This window comes from Anser brachyrhynchus, assembly GCF_964034855.1.
Source record: "Anser brachyrhynchus genome assembly, chromosome: 10".
Lineage (NCBI taxonomy): Eukaryota > Metazoa > Chordata > Aves > Anseriformes > Anatidae > Anser > Anser brachyrhynchus.
In genome coordinates this window covers 17,772,087-17,790,059 of record NC_137705.1, presented here as the reverse complement: position 1 = coordinate 17,790,059, position 17,973 = coordinate 17,772,087, and the positions used below count along the sequence as shown (strand labels likewise).

The following is a 17,973-nucleotide window of genomic DNA, read 5'->3' as shown; positions in this document are numbered from 1 at the left end:
ATGGAAAATATTTTTTGTTTTGCATATTATCAAAGTTGTCCTTTGTTTTTAATCAGTTTTTTAAATTACAGTGATAACTCTTTTGGAATTTGCAAAGTATCAGGTTGTGGGGTAAAAAATATATGTGTGTATATATATATAAAATCTGTAATTACTAGTTTATATTAATGGAATATTTTTGTGGTTCCTTCTCCCTGTATGTGATTTTTATTAATTGTCTTATCAGAAGCAAGTTTCAAAGTTATCTTAGCTAATTATATGAAAAAAATTACAGAATAATTACAAAATATCTGCATTGAAATTATAGGAAAGATGGAAAAATGAAATCCCCTCTAGTTTACCATTGGTAGGTCCCAGCTAACCAAGCATGTGTTTACATTCCAGCTTGAAGATGATGGGTTGATATTCTTTCTACACTGTAAGCTAAAAGCTGCATAGAACCACTTGCTCCTGAGAGGTACATTGTATATGAACTTCGGGTCAAGGCCACGTGAACTCATTAGTTCAGAACACTAATGGCTCAAGCTCATCTGTCTGCAAAGAGGAGTATCACAGTACCTCTTGAAAAACATGTAAATTTAGCTAACTACTGGATTCTGTGCTTGGTTTATAAGTGACCTGAGAGCTGTAAAGTGGCAGGTCCTCAAAACCAAGGACACAACAAAAGTGGTGGGTTTGATCTAGGTTAAAAGTGCTTAGTTCTGGATGATAAAGTATGCTGATCCCATTCTTCACAACCAACCCCAAAATCCACTACATTTTTTGCTTTTCAAGAATTACATCAACATACTTTCAATGTCATTGTCTTCAATATACAAATGCTGCAGACTTCTTGGAATGTAGAATAATTGTTTCAATTTGTTATGTCCAAGATTAAGTTCTAAAAGGTTAGGTAGATTAAAGGTGTTGTATGGAATGTTCTGCAGGTTGTTGTGGGACATTCTTAGAGCAATGATTTTTGGAAGTCTGCTGAAATAGTTTTCTGGAATATATGAAATCGAGTTATTTTCAAGAGAGAGATACATAAGTGATGATGGTAGATCAGGAGGCATAGTCTCTAATTTGTTGTTGCATAAGTTGATTTGCATTAAGTTTTTCATGACTGAAAAGCGTTTTCCTTTGAGTACGGAGTCATCAAGAAAGTTATTGCAAAGGTCAAGCATGGTTATGTTTGGTAATCCTTCCAATGCGTTTCTGGATAACTGAGAAATCTTATTAAAACCAAGGAGGAGTCGCTCAAGAGAGCTTGGGAGTGGGAATGGAAATTCTTCTAATTCATTATGCTGTAAATGAAGCTGCACTAAATTTGACAGTTTGGCAAAAACACCATGGTCAATCATATGAAACTTAATTTTGTTGTGGCTGAGATTAATTTCTCTTAAAATGGTAACATTAGTGAACGGTCCTGCAGGTACAGCTTCAATATCATTGTTTTGCAGGTAGAGCTGTTGGACGTGAGCAGGGATATTTGGTATCATCTTAAGTTTACGGTGATCACAGTACATTGATAGTGGAAAAGCTGGTGGACAAAAGCATTCTCTGGCACACTCGACTGGCGTAGGAAAGCGGGGAACTTCAGCTTGTGGACTTGGATTAAAATAATCGGAATGCTGATGATCTGGCTCCTCATCATATTCATCCCCAAAATCATAGTCTTCATATTGACAAAAGACCATAGCAGTCCAGAGGAGGTAAACGATCGATAGGTGGCTCAGAATCCCCATATTTAGAATTGTATGTTGTACTCTGTTGATGAGAAGGAAAAAATAAGTTTACTAGACAGTCATAAGCTAAATCACATACAAGCTTATTGGTTTTAAGAAGCAGTGGTATTAAACTAATGTAAATAAGCAGAATAATGTATTTTCTTGGGAGCACTGTCAGTGGCACTAGTAGCTGTACTGGGTCTGGCTGGGATGGAGTTGCCTCTCCCTGCAGGCCCATACGGCGCTGTGGGCTGCACCTGCAGCTAGAACAGCCCTGGTATCACACCGGTGTTTGGTCTCCCAGTGGGCAGTGCTGACACAGCAGCAAGACCCTCTCCAACCCCCCCCAAAGCCAGTAGGCTGGGGGTGGGCGAGAGGTGGGCAGCTGACCTAAACCCACCGAAGGGATATGCTATATACGAGGTCACACTCAGCAATGAAAGGTGGGAAAAGGGAAGAAGTGGGGGGAGGTCTCTCGTTATGAAGACATCCATCTTCCCAAACAACCACTACGTGTATTGAGGCCCTGCTTCCTGGGATGTGGCCAAACACCACTTGTTGATGGGCAGTAGGGAATAACATTTCTCTTTGTGCTTCTGCCCAGCCTTTGCTTGCTTTTTCTCTTTTCCGTTTCCCTTTAATTAAATTATCCTTATCACAACCTGTGAGCTTTTTTTTTCTTTTTCCTTTCCAGCATACTTTCTTCTCCTGCTCTTCTTCTCGGGTGGGGGGAGAGTGTGGGTGTGGTGGAGTTCAGCTGCCCAGCAGGGTAAAACCACCACAGCAGCAAAAGCAATTTTTAATTCGGATCTTCCAAGAAACTGCCATAAACAAATATAGTGGCCTTGAAGTAAACATAAGTTTTCTTTGAATTTGCATAAGGAAGAACTTTCTACCTCTGCTGTGTCTTTTACTGAGGGGTACCATAACATCTGTGAGAAGTAGTAGGAAAAATAATCCCAGTCTTCATTCTTCTCTGTCATACATTAAAATAAGTTGTGAAAGAAACACACGTGAAATGGTGCAGACCGGTGTTTGTAACATCTTAGATGCTGCATTCTTTCCAGTTTAATGGGTTAAACATCAACCTTAGAAATCAGCTTTAAATGGGTGCAGATGAAATTCCCATGGAATATTTATTTCTCAGACCTTTGAAAACACCTGTGTAACCTTATTAAATTATTTGAAGATGAAAACAAGTGATATTTAAAATGTTAGTTCTCTCACTAGGAACTTTTACAGCACAAAAGTTGTGTTGGAGATGGACACACTTTGAGCAGCAGGCTATCTCCAAACATCACTTCCAAACAACATTTCTATGATATCAAAGAGACAAGATTCACAAATGCTCATTTTCTGTTTCATACTGCTGATTCCCAAAGCATGATGTATTCAATGAATTGAAGGAGAGAGGGAGTCTTAAGAAAAGTTGTAACAAAACTCTAAAGTTGCATACTTTCTCCTGATCCTCCTGTGTTGCATACAAGATAGTGTGCAACAATGGGTGGTTGTTATCAATTGTGGTATTGTCTAACTCAAATTTCTGACTTTGCATCAGTTGCATTGTAATGCTCCTTTAATAAAGTATCAATAACTCATTAAATTTAAAAACAGGGTTGGGTGGAGTCAATTGTTGAGAACCACACTGTATGTAGGTCCTTGGCAAAGCCAGGGTCTCCATATCCCCATAGCATTGTCAGACATATCTGAGCTAATAAAAGTAGCAGGAATGTCTGCGTGAGACCCAGCCCACCCCTACATGCATGATGTAAATGCGCAGTGCTGACAAACCGTGCAGACACTTGCTGGGTCAGGGAAGCAATACTGTCCTTCAGGAGGAATTAATAGCTTTTGAGATTTAAGGCAGTATATATTAGAAGAAAACCTTTATGCAGTATTTCTAACTCCCAGTCAGAGCTGCTGGTGTCTACCTATATAAATTCTGTCAGTATTGTGACTCGATTTTTTCTTGAATGGATGCAATCTGTTCCTCCAGCCTGTTTCAGTTTCATGTTCTTGGTTGTGTTGTGATTCCTATTACTCCCTTGCTCCTGGTTTTCCTGTCCAGAAACTTAGCTTCATCTTCTGGTTCTAGCCTCTCAGCACTTCTGCTTGGTGTCACAAAGTTTGTGATTGTTGTGGCCCCAAGAATAGAAATTATTAGTCCTTAGAAACCAGGAGGAATAACTGTGCAAAGTCTTGCACTGTTTGAAGAAAAAGCTTACTTAGGCATTCACACAATTCACTTGTCAGGTGGACAAGGTAAAGGGAAGAACTATAATCACCTCATGTCCAATGAGAAGTAATAGGTATCAAAGTCTCTTGTGTTACAGAGGAAGAGGAGCTTGTATTTTGTGGGGTTTTTATACCTTTGCTGTAGCTGAGTGCATATTTGGTAGAATGTTAATCCCCTTACAAGCTTGCAGTTCACATCTCATAGCACTGAGATACTAATTCTTCTTCGTGACATTTTCTAAGAACCCACTATCTTGAAAACAAAGAATTATGTCAGCTGAGACTTGGTAATGGGGGAAGCAAGTCAGATGCACACAACATGACAAACTGCATACTTACAAAGCTGAAAGAAAATAGAAAATCATACAAGCATGATTGTCTGCTATCTGTAAAAAAATCAAAGCTTAGTAACTGTATTTACAAGCAGTTTACTAGCTGAAATCTAAAACTTATATAACATGCATGACTCACTCCTAACTGCAAAAATAACACAATTGGTTCTTTTGTTCCTGCTTACCAAGAAAACTTACTCTTTGGAAGTCTGGGAAGCTCAAGTTGTAGAGGGGAGCAACTTAGTGTGCTGATGAAATCATCTGAGCAATAACCTAACACAGCTGGAGGAACAAAAGATGTCTCTAAGCCATATTTTGTGGTGAGGAGCCTTGTGGGAAGGCAAAGCAAAATAATAGCCTTAGCCCCTCTTCTGATTTGCCAGTAAAAAAAAAAAATTGTGCCACATCATCAGCTATTGTTGATGTTGTGTCACAAGTCTGGGAAGAGATTTATCCTTTTGTTAGAATCCCTTTAAAAGTATTTACAAGACTTTTTTAGTGTTATCAGTTCACTTGAAAAAAATAGAATAAAATAAGACTTCAAAAATATTTCAGAGGTTGTTAGTTCATTTTGTGGTTTCAGCTATGCTCATTCAGTTATCCAAAGGATTTGTCCTCTGGAGGATGAAGTTAAGAAACAGTTAAAAAAAAAAAAAAAAAAAAGTAACCTTATTAAAATTGAGGGAAAGTGTGTGCTCTAGAGAAGGTCCTGATAAGTATCTTCAATTCTACACTTTTTGTTTCCTCCATAATCTCTTTGCTGTTTGCTTCCTGCAAAATACTTGTGCTACATAGTGGCTTTAACATGTAGTGTTTTAAAATTACAGTTCACGAATCACAGTAAGTTTCCAACATGTTTTTGGTGAACAGAGAATATAAATTTTTGTATGAAACAGATAAGTATTACATGAGATATAAGCTGTTTTTACTGAACAAATGACTATTTCTCATAGCTTTTAAAGGGGATTAAAAAAAGGTATCGTTATCTACTTTTGCTGCTATATGGTACTTGGAAAACAACTGTGAGATATGCAAGAAAAATAGAAGGTGCAAGTTTTTTGTTGTCAAAGTTGAGATACTGTTCTGGATTAATTGAAGGATTTGTCAGAAAACTCTAAGGAAGCATTTAATTATGCTTTTGCATTGGTAAAACAATTACATTGTTTCTAAATCTATTCACAAAGAAATAGCTGGTTCTTTAAAAAGCCTTAGTGGCTTGGAAGTATTATATTCAAGAAAATATTGCAACAGTAAATTTTATTTCTTTTCTGGCTTCAAGCTTCCCAAAGCCAATGATCTTTTTGACTTTTTCAAGTTTTTCTCTGTAGCATTGTGGACTAGAACACTGTTAAAGAAGAAAGTCATGCATGATTTTAACATTTGGAATATAAAGAAAAGCACCAGAAATCATGAGCAAAATAATGTTGTAGGAGTTGGCAACACTGGAACTAAAATGAAATCCGTGTATTTATACAGAGAATATAGAACTGCAAAGGAGAGGTTGAAAGAATAAAATAAAAAATTACATGGTCCTCTATGTACTTTACAGTAAATAATTAAATACCTACACAGTACCATTAAACCTAAGTAATACTAAACAACAAAAGTAATTGATTTTTTCAGTAATTGCAATATATTCATAATGACAAATCAGAAAAATACATTGAGTTTTAATGCCAGCTAGTTAAGTGTTACTTGCTGGTACAAAGTTTGTTGTTGTTTTTTGTTGTTGTTTTGAAATGCAAGACAAAGAATGTAGTGCAGTTTTGGAAGCTCCGTTATATTAACAGTTCCAAATAAAGCACATGCAAAAATTAAAACTATTTTCTCTAAAGATAAAAGTGGGATCAAATTAAAATTTTAATTTCATACCTGATGTTTTTTATAGTTTTCAACTACTGAGTGGGTCCCGAATCCTCTTAAGCTATCAGAAGACTTAAAATCTTGTTATGTATTTAAAAATCCATGGTGGCAAAGGAAAAGAGTCTGTCCTTTTGAAAAATGTAGCAAAACTCTTGCTTTAAAGCATGTATAGTTGGAGAAGATGAGGTCTAGCCATGGGATATATAAAGACTCAGTTACTTTTTTGTTGCATGAGCTGTCTTGGATGTAAACAAATCTCTGCTTTGTGATCTTGGTCAAATCTGTGTGGTTTGGTCATCTCTTAGTTTTTGGTTTAAATTGTAGTAGGAATTTCCTTACAGGGAGGATAATGAGAGGATTAAATTTAACATCCTACACGTAAGACTTCTTGATTCAAAGGCTGCGACAAATCTTTAAAGTAACTTTGCTGGGATGGATCGTTTTTTTAAAAAATAAAGTGTTTGAAGTTTTACCTTTGTCATTAATTGCATTCAGTTAATGAGAATAGTTAGCATTTTCAACTTTGGTTCTGAACTGAAGGCTTAAGAAAGAAGACTGTTCTAATAGGCAGTAGTTTTAGGTTTGCTTAACTAATTGTATAAATGTAAATTTAAATACTGTTTATTTTAAATTTCAAAAATCTAGGCAAAATTTTTCCAGAATAAGTAGAGAAGATAATGACTGTCACTGAGGTGGCATAATTCACAAATGGGATTAGCCCTGACATAAGACGGAAAAAAATTATATTGCATAGCTTTTTCCCTATCAACAGTTTGCTTTAGAAGACTTTGGGGTTTGGGGGGGGGCTTTTTTTCCCTCTCCTCCAAAAGTGTGATTCTCCATATGAAGTACAGAAAAAGTAAAAAATAATGTGCATGTTGTTCATCGAGGCTCAAAGGAAGTCAAATGACACTAAGCTGTGTAGAACAGTGCTACTGAGAACTCTTTGGAAGCTAGAGCTAGAATAACTTGCTAGAACTAGAAAGGTCTTCAGCCAAGGGCTGGCCCTGGCATCAGAATTCTGGAGAAAAACCTCATGCTCAAAATTCTAAAATCTTCACTTGGCAATTTGAAAGAAATCTATGTTTTAGGTAAGAATTGGTAATGGTTTGTTATTCTAGATGTTTGCATGGTAGAAAAGAAAATGCACGATCAAATATAATGAGGAAATTTGAATGTTGTAATTTGCTTCTTTATAAAGCCTGTGGGTTTTTGAAGAAAGAAGCAACCTCAGGCATGTATCATCTATGCTGGGCTGCACTTCAAAGTCAGATTGTAGGCACAGAAAGAAAATACGGATATAAAACTCTGCATCTTAATTTCTAGTTCTTCACTGGCAATCCACAGATGCTGTCAGCAGACCACTAGCAGTCTGCAAGACTCTCATATGTGATCTGCAAAGGCACTTCTTACTTGTTTTTGCCGTCAGTAATAGTAACCAACTATCATGATGGCAGTGGCTGAAGGGTTTATTTATCATGCGCCATGGTGAGTTGGAAAATTCAGGTACTGAAGCACGGAGCTCTCAGCAAACCAAGATGCTGAACTGCTTGTTCTGGCAAGGCCTTCAGCACAGCCTGAGCCTAGAGCACCGGGTAACAACAGCCCTTACGGACTTCATGGTTTTTGCTGGAAAGTCATTCTAGGAGCATGTCCCTGTGCAAATATGCATTTTTAAAGGTGGTGGAAAAGTGGGCATTGAATCATATAAACAGTCCTGCAGAGCTGAGATGAGACCTCCACCTCCGAAACACAAAAAGCTAAAGGAGGACAGAGCTGGGACATGCGTGGGGCCCTACGGTCGCCTCTGACCTGAGCCTTGCTGTGTGGTCTCGACTTAGTTCCCATTTTGTAGGTGGTATTACGTGATGAAAACTCTGGCAGCCCTTGTCTTACACGTCTGTTTTACACGTGTTGGTTTGTTTACTAGGAGCTACTATGAAGAGCATGTTGAGCAACTGAGAATAGTTGAGTTTAAAAAAAAAAAAAGAAGCTTTAACTGAAAAATAACTCCTAAGATGTACTAGACTGTAGGTTTTGCATATATTGACTCTTTGAATTTGTCGGGGGAGGAGAGGTTATTTTTCTTTGATGGATTTTGTTTTCTGTAGCAGGGTCATTTAAATTTCTGCTACAGTAACAAGTAATCAAATAATCATTGCCGACAAACTATTAAAAATAGTTTTAAGACAATAAACACTGTAAATAAACTGAAGTGTTTTGTAATAGGGGAAAGTGAGGCACGTGATACATAGGTGAATGAAACATGCAGAGATCTGTGTGTGGTGTCAATCCAAGTTGGTAAATCCAAACAGAGTGGTACCCTTTGTATGTGTCCTTATTGCTTCTGTCCTTATTGCTTCAATGCTAGTTATCTGAGATAGCATAGTATGCCACTGCTTTTATAATACTATTAACTATATATATATATTAGTATATCTTTCAGATATTTAACAGCTTAGGCACAACCTTCATGTCTCTAAATAAAACACCAGCAAAGTCTGCAAACTATCATCTTAAAATGTGAAGTTGATGAGAAACTTGCAGCTCACTGGGAGAGCGTTCTTGGTGGCCACTTTAACCAGCTACCTTTGTTCCTTGAGTCTATTCCAAAGCAGGTACTTCTACTCTTTTTTTTTTTTTCAAACAGGACTGCTAACTTCAATGTCCGAAGCTGATGGATACTTAAAAGAGACAATGCAACTTCTACCCTATCTTAATAACTTATATTATTTTTTTCGTTAGCTTATTTTGTTCATTCATAGCTATAAATTTAGTGCATTTTTGTAATGTACTTGAAATGTACATGCAACTTGAGATTGTTCGTATGGTTGTATTCAGTCTGAAAATCATGTTTATAGCCCCTCCATTATTAGCTTCTTTCTTCAGGCACTTTCTGGCAAGGATAAGAAGTAGTTTTCAAAGTTATTTGCCAAAGAATTCCTGAATGATCATGCCTAAAAAACATTTTGCATTAACAGAAATTTCCGGCTTTTATATGATAGAAAGTGCTTCCCATTTACTCTGTTATTTTGAGTTTATGCAAGAATGAAGGTTCTTATTTGTTTTTACAATAGCTGTTGAATGTGTTTATTTTCATCGTACATGGATTTGTTCGAACATTTCCAGAGCCACCTGTCCCGCCTTTTGGGGCAGAGGATTTTGCCAGGCAGCCTTTCAGCTCTCTACAGTAGTCTGGAAACTGGAGACCATCCTTAAACTGGATCCTAAATTTTATTATCCCTCTTTTTTCTAAAGATTCTAAAAATTCTCTTGTTTAGCACAAGGCCTTGTAATGCTACTATATGAGTATGCCATCACAGAACAGAATCCTGCACCAAGTAATACTAAAGATGTACCTAGTCCTGCATCCAGTTTTTAATAGCAGCTGATAGCAAAGCTGCAGGAAAGATTATAAGAACATGACAAGTGAAGAGTTATATTTCTGCAGTACATTTCCTCTGCAGCCAGAGACTGTGACTTGGAAACTTCCATAGAAACACTGAGTATTACAACATGTCATTCATCTGTACATGTCCCTGGCTTCATCTTATAAGGAAAAATATGATCTCTGTGCTCTTCCTTTCATCCAGTTACCCTCCATTTCTCTCTCTCTCTCTCTCTCTCTCTTTTTTTCTTTTTGTGGATTTTCTTTAAGTAATATTAACTCTTTTTTAGGAAAGATACTTTTCCATACATCTATATTCTGGCAGACATACCAAATAAAATTGTCCTTTGATCTATGGCAAGTAATCAAATTAAGTATTTCTTACTGTTTGTATGAATAGTTTGTGAATTACAGCTGCTTCTTGGCAGAGCTGAGACAGTGTCTCACAGTTACTTTATCCAATCACTCTGTGGTAGGAAGTCTTCTGTTGCTCCTATCATTAGCCATTTTGAGATTCTTGAAAGGGCTTATGGCTGCTTCTGGTGAGGACTTGAACATGGTTCACACGTTTTTAGGGTTGGCCATTTGAGAAGAAACAACCTGTTTCTTTTTCTGCCCTAAGCCAACAGTCGTGGTAGCAAGCATTTCAGGTGCTCTAGGCATTAGTTACAGGTCTCCTATGGTAATCAAGCAAGTGTCCTTGTTACTGAGTGTTATACTGACTGTTGCCTTCTCTATCACTTCTCAAGAGTGAATACACATGCGTGTATTTATAGCCCAAACATAAACATTCACAATGCTTTCCGTCTTTAAAAAAATAAATATACATATGTATATATAGCTGAGTTTTCGTCTGGGTATGTCATGAAGTCAGTGCTTTGAGGGACTGAGTGAATAGACTGAGCTTCATCAGAACTGAGCCTATACCAGTAGCAGTCTTAAAAAATCTTAATATTCTATATGACCGCAAGACAGCTGTCCAAAACTCCCTTCACATCTTTGCCAAGCGCTGGACTTACTGCTGAAACTTACTCATAACTCTGGACATTATGACAGCAGCCACACTGACATGGCTGTCTAATTGTTTAGAACTGCCAGTGGGTGAACTAGATACAGGATTTACCCACAATGGAATGCGTAAGTGGAAAGGTACTCTTTGGAAAGACAGAAGAGTTGCTTTCTGAAGCAATTGCACTTCTAACAGATGTGTTTTCCATACTCACATATTCTCCTCTTCTCAGGTTCCTATGCACTCTGCCTTTGGGAGGGAACAGTTTAAGTGGGAAACATGCGTTACCCTGGCTGTTCTCAGCGCAAAGCACAAGAAGCAGCAGTACACATCTGTAAAATACAGGTACAGCTAAGGCAAAACATTCCTGATAACAGGAGTAATGAAATATTGCTTTACATATGTATGCTCCGGTGGAACGTGCACATGGAAAACATCTCAAAGATTTTTAGTTAGTATGGTAAGAACCCTTTTTTTTTTGTAACATGCAGTGTTTTAATTGCTTTATCATAAATAATGATATAAGGTTTTAATAAAGAACAACTATTTTTTCTTCCGTCTTTTAGATGGAAGCAGCAAGAAGAATGCTAAGGATTGTTTTTAGATCAGACTTAGTTTCTATCTTTCTGAAATGTTGTGGTTTTGACTTTCAGAAATTCATTCTGAACACACTTGATTTAGCTTTGAACAGCTATATTGATTGTTCCAAGAAGACTGTATCATCAATATATATATATATTTTTTTTCAGTAGAACCAAAATACACAGGAATTATAGTACCAAGGTATTATTTCGTACAGATTTCACCTTGACAGTGGTTTCAAGGAGAAGAGATAGTGGCCTATTAACCACCTACTAGCTCAATCTGTTTTGTATTCTGAAAAGTTTATGCTCTAAAGTATACATAAATGCTAGTTGTTAACCCTGATGGTTACAGGACAAATAAGGAATCTCTTGCCACGTTGCTTAAGGAAGTACTTTATGGGCTCTGGCTATAGTAGTGGTCGACAGAGATTTTAAGTATGTTTTTTTTCTGCATAACATCACAACAGACTTTATCTTCATTTCAAAGAATGTGCTAATCTTACAGGCCCTTGTATAGAAGCATAGTTTGTCAGCTGGACCATAAAGCCATTAACTCTACCATGCAATTTAGGTAGATGTCTGCATGGAATGTAGCTTCTATAAGTGTTCTCATTCTTTCATCCCAAAATTTATGCTATTATAAGAAGATTCTGTTGGTTGTTCTTCTAGGAGAGTATTATGCATTTAGTGAATATGGGGACAAAGTTTTACACTGCCATACTGGCATTTACTTAATACTTCTGTAATACTTCTGCAAGTTATTTAACTTTCTTTTTCTGTATTAGTCATGTTATAAATGGAAAAAAGTTCTTTGCCAAATAAAATTTAGTATTTGAGGTAATAGAAAGTATGAGCATAATTTACAGGAGTGTAACATCTAAATGGCAATTTTATGTATTAATTTAAAATATCAGTGAAAACAGGTACTTGGAAAAGCAAAGTAAACTTTTGTGAAATTACTGATTTCTGGCTATGAAACTAAATTTTTCTTGAGCAAGTGATAATGCTGCCTCACAGCATTGCTGCTGGACAAATGAGTAGACAATTGCATATATTATTCTTGCAGAATAGTTGATTTTTCTATCCTTCTTGAATCTGAGAATCTATTGTTCAGATTAATATTATAAGTGATATCTTCCCTTTCTTCGTGCCCCATGACTCATTCTGCCTGTTCCTTGTTTAATCTTGTAGAATAGAAAGAAGATAGGGCTTGAAAGAAAAATGCTAGTATGATGTCTGGATGTTCTTTTAGAATGGTAGGCCACGTTTCTTTTCCACAAGGAAGAAATAAAGGAGTTAAGGTATTCTGTGAAGAGTGTTTCTGGAAGGAAAAATGTTGTCATTTGTCTTTATATCTAAAAAGCACTTGGAACTTGGAAATAACACAGGCTGAGCAGTTAAGAGGCAAGTGCATGCTAGTGCTGATGACTTGCTCCCTCTCTGTCTCTCAGGAAATTTTATATCCTTTGGCAACTAGTCGACTCGAGATTTTTTCCATGCTTCACTGTCTTCTGTAAATAAGGAGAGAAAGTAACTATTTAACAGTTACTCCAGACGGATTTTGAAGAGAGCATATTAATTTCAGTATTTCTCCAATTGATTCTGATAGAGAACTTTGTAAAGGTGATGATGGGTAGTACATGCGTAATGAATCTGGCATGAGAGACACATTACACAAGGTCTGTATATATGCAGTTAGCCTCATGCATCCTGGCTTTTTAGATTTACTGCTCATGCACAGGGACTTCGTAGCAAGACTTCGCTGTGTGAAAATGTGTGGGATTCTCATCAAAACTGCATCCATAGTGCAGCTGTTCCAAAAATCTCATAGTCTTCGATTTTTTCCTGGACATGAATTTGAGACAGAAAAAGGGTGTATGGGTAGGAAAACCTGGCTGTATGTTTTTCCCACCTCAGTCGTAGAAGCAGAATGGTTAAATCCAGAACTGCGTTGTTGAGTAGAACTCAACTTCATATTTTATGTGAAAAACTGCAAGGAGCCTGTCTGCTGGCAGCCTATTCTGTTGAGCTAGTTTTCTATTGGCTAACACAAGCTTTGAGAAACATCTGAACTTCTGGTTTCAAAATATTGATTACTTTTGGAAATCTCTTAAATAGCAAAGACGACTTTGTTTATTTTGTGCTTCACACTGTCTTTCATCTCAGGTGGTTCACTGAGTATGCACGGTAAATCTTTTGTGTATCTCAGCAGATAAATTCAGACACTGGTATGTGATACGTGGCATTTGGAGTTCGAGTCAGATTTTCATTTACTCTAGGGCTTTTCCGTATGTTTCCAATTAGAAGCTTTGTTCTCAAACCTCTAGTCTCCCCAGAAGGGAGGAAAAAAACAAGAAACAATCTTCAATTCTCAGCACAGAAAAGGAGAAAAAAAATAGAGGATTCAGATCATTATTTCATTACTTTGACTTTATCATTCTGCTTGTGTAAAATTCTGATTAAAATAAAATGGAAATATTAATGTTTCTTCTGCCTGTTGTGTTGGATGTTAGTTTTTCTGGATCAATAATGCAATATTTTAACCAGGAATCTGCTCTTAAGACTATGAAGTAATGAGCAGTGATGATTGACAATATTCTTAATATTTTATGAATTTTCTTCTTTTCCTTGAACTTCATTGAAAATGAATGTCATGTTACTAATTTTCTGATCTTGCTAATCTGTCATTTAGGAAAACACTTTTTTTAATCAAGGCAGTAAGCAGGAAAATATCCAGAGACTTTCAAGAACGGAGAGAACAAACTGGCATAGGTCAAACTTGTAAAGTTGAAACTTCTTGGTTTTGTTCAGCTTTACTGGGCAGTCTTTTCTGAGACATTTGAAGTTGCATCAGTTGATTCCACTGAGCCAATACAATACTTGTACCATTATTAGTAGTAAATATCAAAATATTAGCTGGAAACTTAGGCTCTAAAAAAATTAGCTAGCTAGATTTAGCTTAAACTTGAAAAAAAAATGTCACAAATATTAGTAAATGGACAACTATGGTCGAACAGGTAAATAGTTTAATGCTGGTAACTGCAGTCTTTGAGAGACAGCAGAAATTGCTTCTTAGGACATAGGTAAATTTCATTATGGTGACAATAGCTGAACTTTCTTGATTTTTTGTGGAAGGGATGATTTATCTCTGGTGTTTGTCAATTATTTCACCCAGTATATTTGGTGTCATAGCCAATTATAACCAAATTTGACAAAGGATAGAGGCAAACAGACATGTATTTCTAAAACTTGTGGAAACAGCAGCAGGGTAGAAGAAAGTGCTCCAAGTAGGTACTTCAGCCGAGAAAAAGACAGTTCTTGTTCTTGGAGTAAGCAGCCAGATGGCAAGACAAACCAGACGTGTTGACTAAGCCCTTGGCATACTTTTAGCTCTGTCACTTGGCAGCCAAACGGGTGGCAGCTGTGGAATGGAGCTGCAGGAGAACATGCTGAGGTATTAGAGTGAGGTGGAAACAAGCTGGAAGAACCTGTGGGTTGTAAGGCTCAAGCCCATAGGAATCCAGGCTTCTCTGGCTTCCGTGTTCAAGGAGGAACTTAGTGACAGCAACACTGGGAATAAAGAAGTTGTCCTTATCCTGCCAATGCAAGCACACTGCTGGCATGTCATGTTTAACTTGGTGTCCACCAGGACCCTTTTCTGCAAAGCTGCTTTCCAGCCTGTCCATCATTTACCAGTGCCTGGGGTTGTTCCTCCCCAGTGCAGGACTTTGCACTTCTGCTTGTTGAATTTCTGTAGGTTCCTGGCCCGTAACTCCATTCGCCAGCCTGTCTGCGTCCCGCTGGATGGCAGCACGACCCTCTGGGGTAGTCACTCACTGGCTGGGGTTATCAGCCACTCCTGCCAGTTTTGTGTCATCAGGAAACTTGCTGAGAGTACAGCGCCCCATCATCCGGACCATTAATGAAGATGTTGGACAGGATTGGTCCCTGTGGGACAGCGCTAGTTAATGGCCTCCAAGTAGAATTCATTCCACTAGTCACTACTTTCTGGGCCCCACTGTTAAGCTGTTTTTAAATACACCTCCCTGTCTTCTCATCCAGCTCGTATTTGATGATACTTTCGTGATTTTAAAGTTTTTTCCTAAGGCCATGCAGTGGCTGTGCTCTTTCTCTGTCCATTTGTCCTTTTCTCTCCCCAAATACTTCAGAGAACAGTGGTCGTTTTCAGTCAAATGCCAGATAACACTGAATTCCTGCAGGCTTCATGTAAAGTGGCAGCTGGGCAGAGGAGGAAGACTATTGATACTGGTCTTGCTGAAAAAGAAAGAAAAATCAGCACATCTCCATAGTAATTTAGTACTTAAATAGGCTATTTTGCTTAGTCAATATTTGTGAAGTTTACTCATTTGTTACCATGCAGTAATAGTCTTTGTTATTTATTCTTTAGAATTTTCCTTCAATTGGTAACAACAGGCTGCCATCATCTGGTGAAATTAGTAAACTGTCTTCTCGTAAGGACTTGGCAGATTTTCGGAAGAAAGAAATGCATTAAAGTTTGGAAAGCTTAGATTGGATATATATATTGTTTTTATTAGAGGGATGTAGCAGGAATATGTATTAGAGGAAGAATCTTAGAAAGATTTATATCAAATCTCTCTTTCTCCATTTTTCCCCTTTCCGTAACATCTACAGAGAGTGTAGATGTAGAGGTGATTCCTTGGTAGTTTTCTCCTTGTCTGTTGATACTCGAGTGCATCCTTCTGTGGCAGGGCCTTTGAACACCAGTGTATGATCAGCAGTTGGCGATTACTCTGTTCAGGTGACTGCTGAAAATGTGTAAGGTGCATTTTATGTTGTAACATTTACATGCCATTATGACATCCAGTTGGTTTTATGTTGAAGCATGTCAAAGACAAATATACAAGGTGCATGATGTATTTGTTGTTATTACCCACAAATGCTAGCTGAAAAATGATCTCTGAAAAGAGGAAGGCCACTGAACTTAACTATTTCTCATAAGCAATGGTCAGAAATCCTAAGAACTGATGTAACATGATATAATAAATTTTTATCTTTTTTTTTTTAAATAAATTATGGGAGACAAATAAAGCAAACCATTTTATACTTATCTGCTTTAATGCAAAATTGTTAATGTAAATTAAGTTGCAGATAAAATTATTTAACATATAATGCTATTTGAATTTGCCCTGAAGATGATGAAAAGCTGAGCAACTGATAAAACCCTTTAGAGGCTATTTAATATGTGTGAGCATGGGGGACAGTATCTTGAAATTGCGGTGCAGTTTCTTCTGTGAATGTTATGTGTATCCATGCATGCTGACTGTGCATGGCAAAGAGGAAAAAGCACTGTGCATGGCAAAGAGTAAAGAGAAGGAAGCAAGACAAATTTTAGGGCTTTGGAATTGGGAGTAAATAGTCCTCTACCTCTTAGGACTTTGCTACATTTTTACATTTCCCATTATATTGACTTCAAGAGGAGACCTAAAATTTGGTGAAGCCCTTAGGGGTGTATGAATAAGGAATTGTTAGGTTTAGATAGCACAAGGCATGCTACTTTCTAGAGCCTAGGACTACTCTGTAGAAGCCATGCCCCAAGGAAAGTTTCAGATGAGATCCAAGAAGGGCGGACACTTTCTGGAGGCTGCATTAGGATTGTTAACTAGCCTCAGCCACAACTTGTTGCCTTAGGAGACCTAAAAAGTCACGTGTTTTTTTTTTTTGTTGTTGTTTGTTTTTTTAATTTTTCTTAAATGTGCCTAGTGGAGGAACACAGGTTGTTTGGACAAAAGTTAGAGGGATTTTATTTTTGCAGGCATCTGTAATCTTTGGAAACATTATGCAAAATGCAATCATTAAGACTTATGGAGAATATAGGCAAATGCTTCCAAGGGCTCCTTGCTGCTAAGTAGGCACTGGGTTGAATTGGACTGCTTTGGGGTGGAGAAGTGTATGCTAACAAAAAGAAACAGAAGTTGTACTACAGTGTTCAGACCTTAGTCAATCTTCTTAAATGTCTTAGTCTTGGCGGATGCAGAGTTCCTGTTGTCCAGTGCATAAGCTTGAATTAGGTAAGGAATTGGTCACTTTTTCTGTTATATTTCAAAGAATCATAGAATTTGGGTTGGAAGGGACCTTAAACACCATCCATTTCTAGCTCCCCTGCCACAGGAAGGGACACCTTCCACTAAACTAGGTTGCCCAAAGCCCCATCAAGCTTGGCCTTGTAATTATTGCCAATGAATCAGTGTAGAATAATGTATTGCATTACACAATCTTCAGGATTGAACTTCTTTTTACTATTATGTTTCTACTTGAACACTTTTCTCCACTGCAAGTCCCTCAAGTCGTCTTTTTGCTCAGTTATCCTCTGGTCATCTACAAATTTTCCTGCCTTATCCTTTATTTGCCTGTCCTTTTGGTAGTAAACATAAACAGTGAACCTGTTGTGGACATAAAGGACTTCAGCTTTCTAGCTGTTAAGAGATAAGAACAGCCATTTATTTCAAATCTCCACTTTCTTCTTGGACGGTCAGTTGTTGTTGACAATGCTTTGTCTCTCTGGTATGAGATTATGATCTACTTATGGCAGTGTAAGGCAAGGTACCCTGTCAGAGAAAGCTGCTCTTTCCCAAAGGGTCTGAATGTGCTCGTGGGCTGTAATCATGAAGTAGTAAGTACTCCTGCTGGAGAATGAATTTACGGATTCTGCTTGATAACAATTGACTATAGGATAAATGACCGATCTGTTTGGTGTGTTATTCTGCATGCTGCTATGCTGTTTCTTTGTCACTTATTTCAGCCCTTGTTCTTTTTAGCATTCTTTGTTCTCCACGTAAATCTCATAAAGGTGGCTTAGGGAGTTAGCTCGCTCTCC

The 17,973-nt window shown here is 37.5% G+C and overlaps 2 protein-coding genes across 11 annotated transcripts in view; one reads left to right on the top strand and one right to left on the bottom strand.

Moving 5' to 3' along the window:
- The window catches only part of CENPP (centromere protein P), a 137,870-nt gene that overhangs the window by 42,285 nt on the left and 77,612 nt on the right, over positions 1 to 17,973 (top strand). The gene's annotated exons all lie outside the window — the stretch shown is intronic.
- Positions 1 to 17,973, bottom strand: part of OMD (osteomodulin) — a 20,414-nt gene extending 2,441 nt beyond the window's left edge. The window contains exons 1-3 of one of the 6 annotated variants that reach the window (XM_080606681.1): positions 6,146 to 17,973; positions 2,603 to 2,682; positions 791 to 1,746 (exon numbers count right to left, since the gene is read on the bottom strand). In XM_080606681.1, the coding sequence (XP_080462807.1) occupies positions 791 to 1,724 (934 nt within the window). In that variant the 5' untranslated portion in view covers positions 1,725 to 1,746; positions 2,603 to 2,682; positions 6,146 to 17,973. The other 5 variants (XM_080606680.1, XM_080606679.1, XM_080606678.1 and 2 more) reach the window with 5 other exon arrangements.